General features: G+C 41.4%; 1 protein-coding gene across 1 annotated transcript in view; it reads left to right on the forward strand.

Annotated features, from left to right (window-relative positions):
- The window catches only part of itga1 (integrin, alpha 1), a 226037-nt gene that overhangs the window by 195929 nt on the left and 17667 nt on the right, over positions 1-12441 (forward strand). Inside the window, exon 26 of the mRNA XM_043688299.1 lies at positions 5367-5480. Coding sequence (XP_043544234.1) covers positions 5367-5480 — 114 coding nt within the window. The remainder of the gene's footprint in view (positions 1-5366; positions 5481-12441) is intronic.

Here is a 12441-nt window from a genome sequence, read left to right on the forward strand (position 1 = left end):
TGGGTATATGAATAGGAAGTGTTTGGAGGGATATGGGCCGGGTGCTGGCAGGTAGGACTAGATTGGGTTGGGATATCTGGTTGGCATGGACAGGTTGGACCGAAGGGTCTGTTTCCATGCTGTACATCTCTATGACTCTATAATTGACATTTATACATGTAAGATGTAGCCAAGACCCTTGGACAGAGAAAATAGAGGCTCCAATTCCATTATATGATTGACCAAGAATCTCTCCTGCTCTTACTGTGTACTACTGGTGCATGTCAGAATGATTCAGACGTTTGTATGGAACCGGAAACTGCATTATCAAAACACTTTCATTGGCTGTCAAGCCTTGGAGTGGGACTTGGACCCAAAGTTTCCAACATAGATGTAGGAATATTGACCACCATATCACAAGCCCTCCTCTTGCATATTAAATCAGGACTTTGTGGCAGGCTCACCAATCCAATTTCAATGTGTACTCATCAGCCTTCATCTACAGGATACCCCATCAAAGTGGAGCAGAACCCATGCAAGATCTGTACAATGTTCAGCACCATTCACAACTCCTCAGATACTTTAGCTGTTCATCACCAAATGCAATAAGACCTGGACAATATGCAGGTTTGAGCTTATTCACACAATACAAATAACTGACAATGACTGTCTGCAGAAAGAGAGAATCTAACAATAGCCTCTTGTCAATTGATGGTATCAGGCAGAAGTGAGGACTGCAGATGCTGGAAACCAGAGTTTCGATTAGAGTGGCGCTGGAAAAGCACAGCAGGTCAGGCAGCATCCGAGAAGCAGGAAAATCTATGTTTCGGACCAAAGCCCTTCATCAGGAATGGACTCAGGGAGCCTCCAGGGTGGAGAGATAAGTAGGAGGTGGGGGTGGGGTGTTGCTGGGGAGAAGGTAGCAAAGAGTACAATAGGGGAAGGGGGTGGGGATGGAGGTGATAGGTCAGAGAGGAGGGTGGGGGAAGGTAGCAAAGAGTCAGGGCAGAGGAGATGACCTGGGGATTGCATTGAGAGAGAGACTCACTGAGACCACTGAATGCATCACCCACAATAGCCTGGGGAATTACATTTACTAGAAGCTGAACTGGACTAGCTACATAAGAACTGAGGTTCCAAGAGCAGGTCAGAAGCTAGCAATCAAGGAAACACAGCCTCTCCACCATTTAAATAACCCATCAAGAGTTGAATGGAATACTTCCCACTTTCCTCAGTGAATGCAGCTGCAACAACTTTCAAGCAGCTTGATGCCAACCTGGATAAAGCAGCCTGCTACATTGGCACTGCATCTGCTCCCTCCACCATCAAGACTTAGCAGCAGCAGTGTGTAGCATGTACAAAATGCACCTCAGAGATTGTCCAAGGGCCCTTACTCAGGACCATTTGAACCCACAATCACTTTCATCTCAAAGAACAGCAGATACGTGGGAACATCACCTGCAAATTCCCCTCTGAACTACACACCATCCTGACTTGAAATATATCACTTATCCTTCAATGTCGCTGGATCAAAATCCTGGAATTCCCTACCTAACAACACTATGGGTCTAACTACATCACATGGACTGCATCGGTTCAAGAAGGCAATTCACCACCACCTTCCACAAGCAATTTTATACACTTAATAAGTTGCCCTTCAGCCTCCAACGCTTTAGTGATAACAGTCCAAGTTTGTCCAACCTCTCCTTATAGCTAATGCTCTCCAATCCAGGCAATATCCTGCTAAACCTCTTTGCATCCTCTCCAAAGCCTCCACATCCTTTTTTTGGTGCAGAAACCAGAATTCTGCACCTGACTAAAGCTTTATACAGTTGCAACATGATTTCGCCACTTTGATGTTCAGTGACCTGATTAATGAGGGCACACATATTGTATGCCATTTTTACCACCTTATTCATTTGTGTTGCCAGTTTTGGGGAGCTATGGACTTGGACCACAAGATCTCTCTGTTTATCAATGCTCCTAAGGGTCCTGCTATTTACTGTATACTACCCTCTTGCATTTGACCTCCCAAAATGCACCAACTCACACTTGGCTGAATTAAATTCCATCTGCCATTTCACCACCAACTTTTCAAGTGATCTATTTCCAACTGCATCCTTTAACAATCTTCTTCAGTATCCACAACTCCAGCAAATTTCATGTTGTCTGCAAACTTAGTAATCAACCACCTGCATTTTCATCCAAATAATTTATATATTATATATTGCAAACAAGAGAGGTCCCAGCACTGATCCTTGCAGAATACAAGATCTCCAGGCAAAAAAATACTCCTGTACAATTACCTTCTGTCTTCTATGACCAAGCCAATTTTGCATCCAACTTGCTAACTCACTAGTTATGACTAATTCTTCTGGACCAGCTGGCCACAATGGGTCTTGTTAAGTACTTTGGATTAAGCTGAGATAAATCATCGACACAGCATTTCTGGCTGAAGGCTGTTGTAAATATTTCAGGCTATTCTTTTGCACTAATGTACTTGGCTCCCTCAGTATTGAGAAAGGGGTTGTTTGTGGAGTGTCCTCATCTAGTGAGTTTTTTTTTTATTCGTTCATGATCAGTCATAACTGGCATGACTGCAGAGCTTAGAGCTGCCCTTGGTTATGGAATCACTTAGCTATATCTATCACTTGGTACTTATGTTGTTTTGTATATAATTAGACTTGTTTGGAACTTCACCAACTTCAAATAATTTTTTACAATGGTTGAAACAGAATTAAGAACATTGTCTCTAAGAATGTTTTCTGTTCGGTGTAGCTAGCTTTATTCTCATGTGGCTGCTCCTCTTATCCACTTGGAGATAAAGGTTTTCTGCTGGATTGCTACCTTTGTCTTACTGCATCCATGAATGCTGCTAACTGCTTATCAGTTTATATGTTTCAGCTACTGTCAAATGGTCTATGTTCTCAAAGTGGTAAACTCACGTGTCTTCAGATTTTTTTTCCCCTCCAGGATAAAATTAATTCTCTCAGCTCTTGTTATTTTGAGATATTTCAGCAACGAAACCCATGACAGCTCACCATATTTTTACAGGGTTCTGAGCGGTTGCAATAGTAATCCCACCAATCCTCCTTTCCGTGAGCAGTCTAAGGCCTGTCCAGTGGGGGCTAGTGATAGAGAACAGACCATTGACTTTTAACAACAAGCACTTGTCTTACAAAGCAAGGCAGCTTATTGTCATGACACCAATCAGTGTACGTTCCGTTGGCTGGATAGATATTATTAGTTAAAACTACCTAAAACTAGTTATGACACATCTAGAACATAGAACAATACAGCACAGAACAGGCCCTTCGGCCCACGATGTTGTGCCGAACATTTGTCCTAGCTTAAGCACCCATCCATGTACCTATCCAATTGCCACTTAAAGGTCACCAAAGATTCTGACTCCACCACTCCCACAGGCAGCGCATTCCATGAACTCACGACTCGCTGAGTAAAGAACCTACCCCTAACATCTGTCCTATACCTACCCCCCCCTTAATTTAAAGCTATGCCCCCTCGTAATAGCTGACTCCTTATGTGGAAAAAGAGAACTGCACACAGTACTCCAACTGTGGCCTAACCAAAGTCCTGTACAGTTGCAACATCACTTCACGACTCTTGAATTCAATCCCTCTGCTAATGAACGCTAATGGCTGTTGCCATTGGAACTTCGTTGAAAGTTCTCTGATTGCCTTATATAATGCATGTGACACCATCGGATTTACATTCACTCTTTCAAAGCAAATGCATTAAACAATAGCAGTCAGGTAATGAGATTAATTAAGAGTCTTATAAAAGTTGGTAATAATTGGGATATTCAGGTAGCCTCCAGGCTTCACTGTGACGGGGGTAGGGTGCAGATCAGCTTACTGGAGGAGACCACCTACTGGTAGCCTGGGGTATCAGTGTTTCTGGCAGGCCAATAGGTCTTTCTTGCCGACAGGGTGGACACTAATCCCACTGTTACAGGTATTCAATCAGCAGTTGGCAGGGCAGTCCTCACAGGGGACCCCAAAAGGTTTGCCTGTTGACTCTGGGATAGAGATGAGAAGACAGCCCCTCACTAAAAGGCTTGTGGTGCCTAATTGAGGAATAGTCTGGCATCAGGAAGTGGGGAGATGCTGCTTGCAGCCACCCTGAATCCTTTTGTCTGATCCTTCCCCACACCCATTATCTTTGTTCACCAGCAGTCTGGTTCCCTCACTGATCCTGGGCTCCTGGTGGGTACATTGTCAGCAGTTACCACTCAGTGACACAATTGCAATGGAGAGCTGCTGACAGCTGCTGTCAGTTGGTATTTAACTCCACTGGGCATTCCCCAAAGGACTCATAGCTGGTTTTCCAGCCAACTCTCATTTGGATTAAATTCACCACCAAGCCACATTTCCAAGGGCTTAGCCAGATAAAAATCCGAGTTTTAATAATATTTGCATCAGAGCTAGATTTGGAACTTGGTCCTACTCCTAACTCCAACCTTTGTGGGCAAAATTCAACTCCTCAAAATACTTCTATATTGAGATTGCTAATTGAATGACTTCCACCTGCTGACCCAGCCAGAATGCATCTCCCCTTTAAGAGATGCAGACTGGATTTAACTGATGCACTTAGCAAGGACTACTCACCACAATGCGGATGGGCCAGTGTTGGTCTGGGGTGGACAAAATCAGAAGTCCCATGACAACATGTTATACTCCAACATGTTTATTTGCAATCACACGCTTCTGGATCACTGCTCCTTTGTCAGGTGAAGTCAGATAGAAGTACTTGCCACAATCATTTACATTATCGTGCAATATGGAATTTGTGTGGAAGCAAGCAAAAGCAATGAGTAGCATATCATGATCCCAGCGCACATTTAAAGGCTATCAAATTTTGCAACTTTTTAATCTTTTTTCCCAATAAAGCACAACAGATTGCAGACTCTCAGTGGAAAGTGCTAAGTTTGTTGTGAGCCCTAGCAAAATCAATGAGGCTAGAATTGTATTACCTACTGGCCAAAGTCACATACCTGCCACTTCTCCCTAAGTCTTCATCACTGAGGGAAACTGTGTACAGAATTTTGACGTGACTACAGCACTAAACTGAAATTTAGAAATAGAAAGTGGTAACTCAAATAGAGTTTTCCATGCCTAGATAAAAATATTGGTGAGTACTGAATGTGTACATAACTGAGATATTTTTGCACCAATGCTTGCTTTTCACTAAAACTAGCAACAGAATGAATTTCACCTCTACAACTATGTTGTACAATGTTTGAGTAACTGATCCTGAAGCACCAATCATTTCTGCCTGAAAGCAATGTGACATGTCACTACCACTAATTAAAACAATTCTGAAAGATTAAATGCTCCTAAAATGAAATCTTTTTGTTTTGCTCACAGATCCACAATGATGGGGTTTTTCCAATTCCATACCTTAGAATGACTATAACATTCCCATACACCTCTCCTGCGAACAATACTCTTCTATATTTGACAGGAATTACGTTTTCTTCTGTAAGTTACCTTTTATACTTTGATGGTTGATTTTGTTTTTCAGTCAGTGAAATTAATATGGTGAACAAGGCCTGAATGTCTCATTTTCACTCTAGAATATGAAAATTTATTTAATTGGCCAGTTATCATCGTTTTTTTTTTCAGGTATCTGTTTTCCTAGCACGGAGTATCAATTAGTAGAAGGATAGATCAGAGATATGCACTGAAATCCTGTAGCTTATCTCTGATCTGTATTACGGTCTTATGGTGTATCTATGCAGATTCTTCATTTTGGATTCTATTTTCTGACTTTCCTATGTGATCATTCAAAAGCTGCCATAAGTATTAATACACAGATAGGCAATGGCCTAATGCTATTATCAGTAGACTATTAATCCTGAGACACAGGCAATGTTCTGTGGACCTGGGTTTGAATCACATCATGACAGATACTAGAGTTTGAATTCAATAATAATCTGGAAATAGAAGTTTAATGATGACCATTAAACCATTGCCAATCATTGGAAAAACCCATCTGGAATCGGTCTATGAAAGTCATTGTAAACAAATCATTCCAATAATGATATGATAAAGCAGATAAATTAATCTCAAAAAGGTCACCTAAAAAAACTGGAGCTTAAATTCTAATGCCTCAGCAAATCAACACAATGCCCCATAAATATTTGGGAATTGCAAAGAGTTTTGCTGGGTATTTCAAAAGTTTTCTATTTTTATTTCTCATTTTCAATATCTGCTATATTTTGTTTTTATATGGGTGACTTCAATCTATTTCCATGCCTTTGAGTTACCAATCAAATAGGTTGCTTTGTCCTGAATGATGTTGAGCTTGCTGAGGATAGTTGGAGCTGAACCCATCCAGGCAAGTGGGGAGTATTTCGTCATACTCCTGATTTCTGCCTTGTAGATGGTGAACAGGCTTTGGGAAGGCAGGAAGTGAGTAACTCATCACAGAATCCCCAGCCTCCAACCTCCCAGAGTCATTGAGGTGTACAGTATGGCAACAGACCCGTCAGTCCAACTCATCAATGCCAACTAGATAGCCAAATTAATCTAGTCCCATTTTCCAACATTTGGCCCATATCCCTCTAAACCCTTGCTATTCATTTGCCCATCTAGATGCCTTTTAAATGTTGCCATTGTACTAGCCTCCACCACTTCCTCAGGCAGCTCATTCCATACACGCACCACCCTCTGCATGAAAAAGTTACCCTTTATGTGCTTTTAAGTATTTCCCCTCTCGACTTAAACCTATAACCTATAGTTTTGGATTCCCCCTACCCTGGGGAAAATACCTTGGCTATTCACCCTATCCGTACCACTCATGATTTTATAAACTGCTATAAAGTCACACTTTATCCTCCACAGCTCCAAAGAAAATAGTCCCAGCCTTTTCAGCCCCTCACTGTAGCTCTAACCCTGGCAACATTCTTATGAATCTTTTCTGAACCCTTTCAAGTTTCACAACACCCTTCCTATCTCAGGGAGACCACACCTGCACGCAGTATTCCAAAAGTCCTGTACAGCCACAACATGACCTCCCAACTCTTATACTCAATGCACTGATCAATAAAGGCAAGCTTACCAAGCATCTTCTTCACTATCCCATTTACCTTTGATTCTACTTTCAAGAAAGTATGAGTCTGCACCTCAAGGTCTCTTTGTTCAGCAACACTTCCCAGGACTTTAATATAAGTATATAACTCCTACCCTGATATGCCTTTGCAAAATGCAGAACCTCACATTTATCCAAATTAAACTCCATCTGTCACTCCCTGGCCTATCTGATCAAGGTCCCATTGTACTCTAAGGTAACCTTCTTTGCAGTCCTCTACATCACCAATTTTGGTATCATCTGCAAACTACTAAATATGCCTTCTTTTTCACATCTAGATCACTGATATAACTGACAAAAAGCAGTGGATCCAGCACCAATCCTTGTGGCACACCGCTGGTCACAGGCCTACAGTCAAAAAAGCAATCCTCCTCCACCACCCTCTGTCTCCTACCTTCGAGCGAGTTCTGTATTCAAAGAGCCAGGTCTCCCTGTATCCAAGTACTCCCTCTCCTTAGTCTACCATAAGGAATCTTGTCAAATGCCTGTCACAAAACTGGTTCCTTTTTTCTAAAAGCTGTTTCTTTTCTCAAGGAGACTGTCAATTGATTTTTTTTCTGAGAGGTAATAAACCGCTCGCAGTGCCGATTAGGCTGGTTGGGTATGGAGTTTAAAGGGTATTGAGAAACCGTTTTGTTTATGTGTAAACAGATGAGGCTTCAGGCCAAAGTGGTCAGGTTTTAGAAGTGACCTGTATAATGAAAGGGGAGTGGTTAGCTCTCTAGCTGAGCAGATCAGTCCAGAACTAGTTAGGGGTTCAAAAGTGAGCTATGTGGAACCTCTCTCTCTCTCTCTCCTTCTGTCCTTCTAACTTCAACTTGTAAGCGTCTGTTCCATTTATACTAGTTTTTAAGGGGGTTTGCTTATTAGGACTGTTTGGATAGACTGAGCTCTGTCGGGTTCTTTATTCTGTGCTTTGTGTTTCATTGTGTAATTTTGTGAATAAATTTCTATCTGTTTTAAAACCTAGTAGTCAACCTAGCTAACTTACTGTGGGTAACTTTCACTGTGCACTTACCGAAGTAACTTACAAAGGTTATAGTTTGCGTTGCCTGTGCAAGAATGTTTTGAGTGGTCTGGCCTAGTCCGTAACTGATTGGGGGCTCTTTGTGGGATTTTAAACAGCGAGTGGTAGGTTCTAGTGTCTTTATTTCAGGTGCTGGTTCGGTTGGTTAGACAAAGCTTGGGATAGTAATGGCTCTTTCAGTCGCCAAAGGTTTTCTGGATGTGAATGCAGTGACTTTCAAAGTTTTGCAAAAGGTGAATAAGACCAAGCTTCAGGAATTAACAGAGAGGCTGGAATTGGAACTGCCTGCTTCTGTTAGGAATGGGAAGATAATTACAGCAGTAGCTCAGTGTCCAAACTTGCTGGAGAAACCATCAGAACCTATAGAGATGGCAAGAATTAATTTGCAAATGAAGCAACTTGAGTTAGAGGCGAGAGGTAAGGAAAGGGCAGCAGAAATGACTCAATTTGTGTTACAATTAATAGCAAAGAGAGGGGAAAAGAGCAGCAGGAGAGGGCAAAAAGAGAGAGCAGAGAAAGAAAAAGAGAGTGTTTGAACTGTAAAAACTGACACTTAAAAAGGAAAGTCAGCTTAAAAGGCTGGAGATAAAAGCTGAGGGTAGGCTCAGTGAGGAAGTAATGCAAACTCATATGGAAAAGTAGAGAGTTAAAGCAGCAAGGTTAGCAGCTGAAGTGGCTGATGATTATGAACTGGTCCATAAAATACAGTTTGGCTTCCAGAATCAGTTTCAGTCCATGAGGGATAGAAACTGGGGCAAAGAGAAATCCTCACATGGAAAGGGAAAGGTAGATCTCAGTGAAGATCATAAGGATAACTTACCACAGGGTAAAAAAGAACCCCTTGAGAGGTACAAAGAAGTTAAAAGGCTCCAGTGTTTTCATTGTAATAAATTGGGCCACACGAAATCACTATTGGTGGACTAGGAGAAAGCCAGATGTCGGAAATCCAGACAAGCCTAGAGTTTTGCTGGACTAGTAACAAAAAGCACAAGGGATGTTAGGCAACTGCTTCAGAATATACAAGAAAATCAGAGGTTGAATAAGGAGGAAGTACTAGATATGCTTAAAAATATATATATGCAAGGGTAAAATTTATTCACATAGGCCAGGAGTAATAGGTAAGGAGGTTACAATATTAAGGGTCACAGGATCCTCTCAGTTTGTAATGCTGAAGGATGAGGAGATACACACTCCTGAGGGATTATTGCCAAAAAGGGTGCTGGTAACAGGAATTCATGGTGAGACAAAAAGTGCTCAGTTATGTAACGTGAGGTTAGAGAGTCCAGAGAAGAGTGGAGAATTTGTGGTAGGAGTACTGGACAAACTCTCAGCTCCAGGAATACAATTTGTCCTTGCAAATGATGTAGCTGATTCACTGGTAGGTGTGCTGCCTACTCTAGTTGAAAGACACATGGAGACATAAGCAACTGAAGAAATGCAGCACCTTTATTCAGGAATTTTCGCTGATTGTGTGGTCACAAGATTATAGAGGCATAAGAGGACCGTTAAAATTGATTAAGGATAAATTAATAAATCAGAATTCAGAGACCACTCATTTAGACTATGTGTCAAATTTTAGAGAATGATTAAATAGAGCTGAAGAGTTGAGTACACAGCATTTAAAAGTATCACAGCATACAATAAAACAGGAAGTGGGTAACAAACCACAAATTTGCAATTTTGCAATTAGGGATAAGGTATTGGTGTTACTTCCAGGAACAGGTGAACTTTAAAAACAAGGTTTAGTGGACCTTATCAAATCTAAACGAAATTGAGTGAAGTGAATTACTTGATAAGGACTCCAGACAGGAAGAAATCTCAGAATGTGTCATGTGAATATGCTCAAAAAATATTTTAATAAGGAAGGAAAGCAAGAGGAGGTGTTAATGATTACAGCACAGAAGGAAGAACCAGGTTCAGAGGATTCTGAATTGGACATTCCTCAAATCAAGTTGGACAATGAGGAAGTTGTCAAAAATTGGAATAAATTATTGAGTTACCTTCACAAGAAGATCAAAATGACTTGAAAGAGTTATTACTATCACATGGGGAAACATACGGAAATAAGCTGGGAAGTGCTAACCTAATTGTGCATGATGTAGAGATAGGAAATGCTGTTCCGATTAAGCAACTCCTTATAGGCGTAACCCTCTAAAGTTGGCAAAGGTCCAGAAGGACATAGACTGCATGCTCCAAAATGACATGATTGAAGTGAGTTACAGTGACTGGAGCTCACCCATAGTCATGGTGTCAAAGCCAGATGGCACCTAACGGTTATGTGTGGACTATAGCAAAGTCAACGCTGTTACAAACACTGGTGCGCATCCAGTTCCATGGTGGAGGACTATGTTGTAAAAGTGGGACAAGCAACTTACATTTCTAAGTTGGACTTGCTCAGAGGCTACTGGCAAGTACCTCTGTCAGAGAGAACAAAAGCAGTTCCAGCTTTCGTAATGCTAAATGGACTATATCAGTTCAAAGTCATGCCATTTGGTATGAAAAATGCTCCAGCCACATTTCAGAGACTGACTAATAAAGTCATTGCCGGATTACCCAACTATGTTGTTTACATTGATGACCTGGTGATTTTTAGACACTCGTGGAAGGAACATTTACAGCGTTTATCGGACTTGTTCGATCAACTTCAGAAGGAAGGCTTGGTGAATTTGACAAAGCCCAAGTCATCTTCCTGGGCCATGTTATAGGACATGGACAAATGGCCCCACGGGATACAAAAATAAAAGTAATTGCGGAATTTCCCACACTATCGACAAAAAAAGCAGTGCTACAGTTCCTGGGATTGAGTGGATTTTACCAAAGGTTTGTGCCGAACTTTAGCAGTGTGGCTGCTCCACTCACTAAATTGTTAAATAAAGGCAAGAAGCTTCAGTGGACAGCGGACTATCAAAAGGCATTTGACAGCCTAAAAACTGTGTTAACCACTGTCCCAGTATTGACCAGACCTGATTAGACAAAGCCTTTCAAGGTGGCTATTGATGCCAGTGATGTGGATGTCGGTATTTTGCTCCGCAGGAGGATCACGCAGGAATAGAAAGACTCATCAGGCATTTTTCCAGGAAGTTGAACGTTCATCAACAGAAATATTTAATGGTTCAGAAAGAGACTTTAAGCTTGGTGTTGGCATTACAACATTTCAGTGCTTACATTACCAGCAATGCTCCTGAGACAATCGTATACACTGATCATAACTCATTGACATTTGTGGAAAAATTTAAGGTCAAAAATGCCAGAGTGTTAGATGGAGCTTATTGTTGCAGCCATTCACTTTGACAATTGTGCATGTGACAGGTCGAGAAAACGTGATTGCCGATGCGTCATTGAGACTCGAATGAGATATGGAGGCGTTCAGTGGCAGGTGTGCGATGGCCTGAATTTGCATGTGGTTTGTGCATGTTTGCACATTTAAAGTTTCAATAGGGTATATGTGTGTTTAGACTACTAACCGGGACTTTGAAGGGTTTTAAAAATGAAGCCATCTTTTGGTATTGATGGTTGAGTTTTTTTTAAGGTGGGAGGTGTCACAAAGCTGGTTCCTTTTTTCTAAAAGCTGTTCCTTTTCTCAAGGAGACTGTGTCCTTGTTTTTTTTTTGGAGGGGTAATAAACTGCTCCTGGTGCCGATTAGACTGGTTTGGTACAGAGATTAAAGGGAATTGAGAGGCTTTTTTTTATTTATTTGTAAACAGATGAGACTTCAGGCCAAAGTGGTCATGTTTTATAAGTGACCTGTATAATGAAAGGGGAGTGGTCAGCTCTCTGGCTGACCAGTTCAGTCAAGAACGAGTTGGGAGTTCAACAGCGAGCTGTGTGGAAACTCTCTCTCTCTTTTCTTCTGCCCTTCTAACTTTAACCTTTAAGCATGGATTCCATTCATATTGGTTTTTAAAGGGGTTTGCTTATTGGGACTGTTGTGTATATTCAGAACAGCATAATTAAGTCTACATAGAACATAGAACAGTATAGCACAAAACAGGCCCTTCAGCCCACAATGTTGTGCCGACCATTGATCCTCATGTATGCACCCTCAAATTTCTGTGACCATATGCATGTCTCTTAAATGTCCCCAATCTGACATCCCCTCTATACTTTCCTCCAACCAGCTTAAATCTATGACCCCTTGTGTTAGCCACTTCTGCCCTGAAGAACACCTCTACAATGTATTCGCCAAAAGAGGATACCCCCATAATTTCATCAACAGATGCCTAAGGGAAAGACAACGGAATGAGGACATGCCACAACCCAAAAGACTAGCCACGTTACCATACATCAAGAACATTTCTGAACTGACAGTCAGACTACTGTG

Source organism: Chiloscyllium plagiosum, chromosome 1, assembly GCF_004010195.1.
Source record: "Chiloscyllium plagiosum isolate BGI_BamShark_2017 chromosome 1, ASM401019v2, whole genome shotgun sequence".
NCBI classification, from domain to species: Eukaryota; Metazoa; Chordata; class Chondrichthyes; order Orectolobiformes; family Hemiscylliidae; genus Chiloscyllium; species Chiloscyllium plagiosum.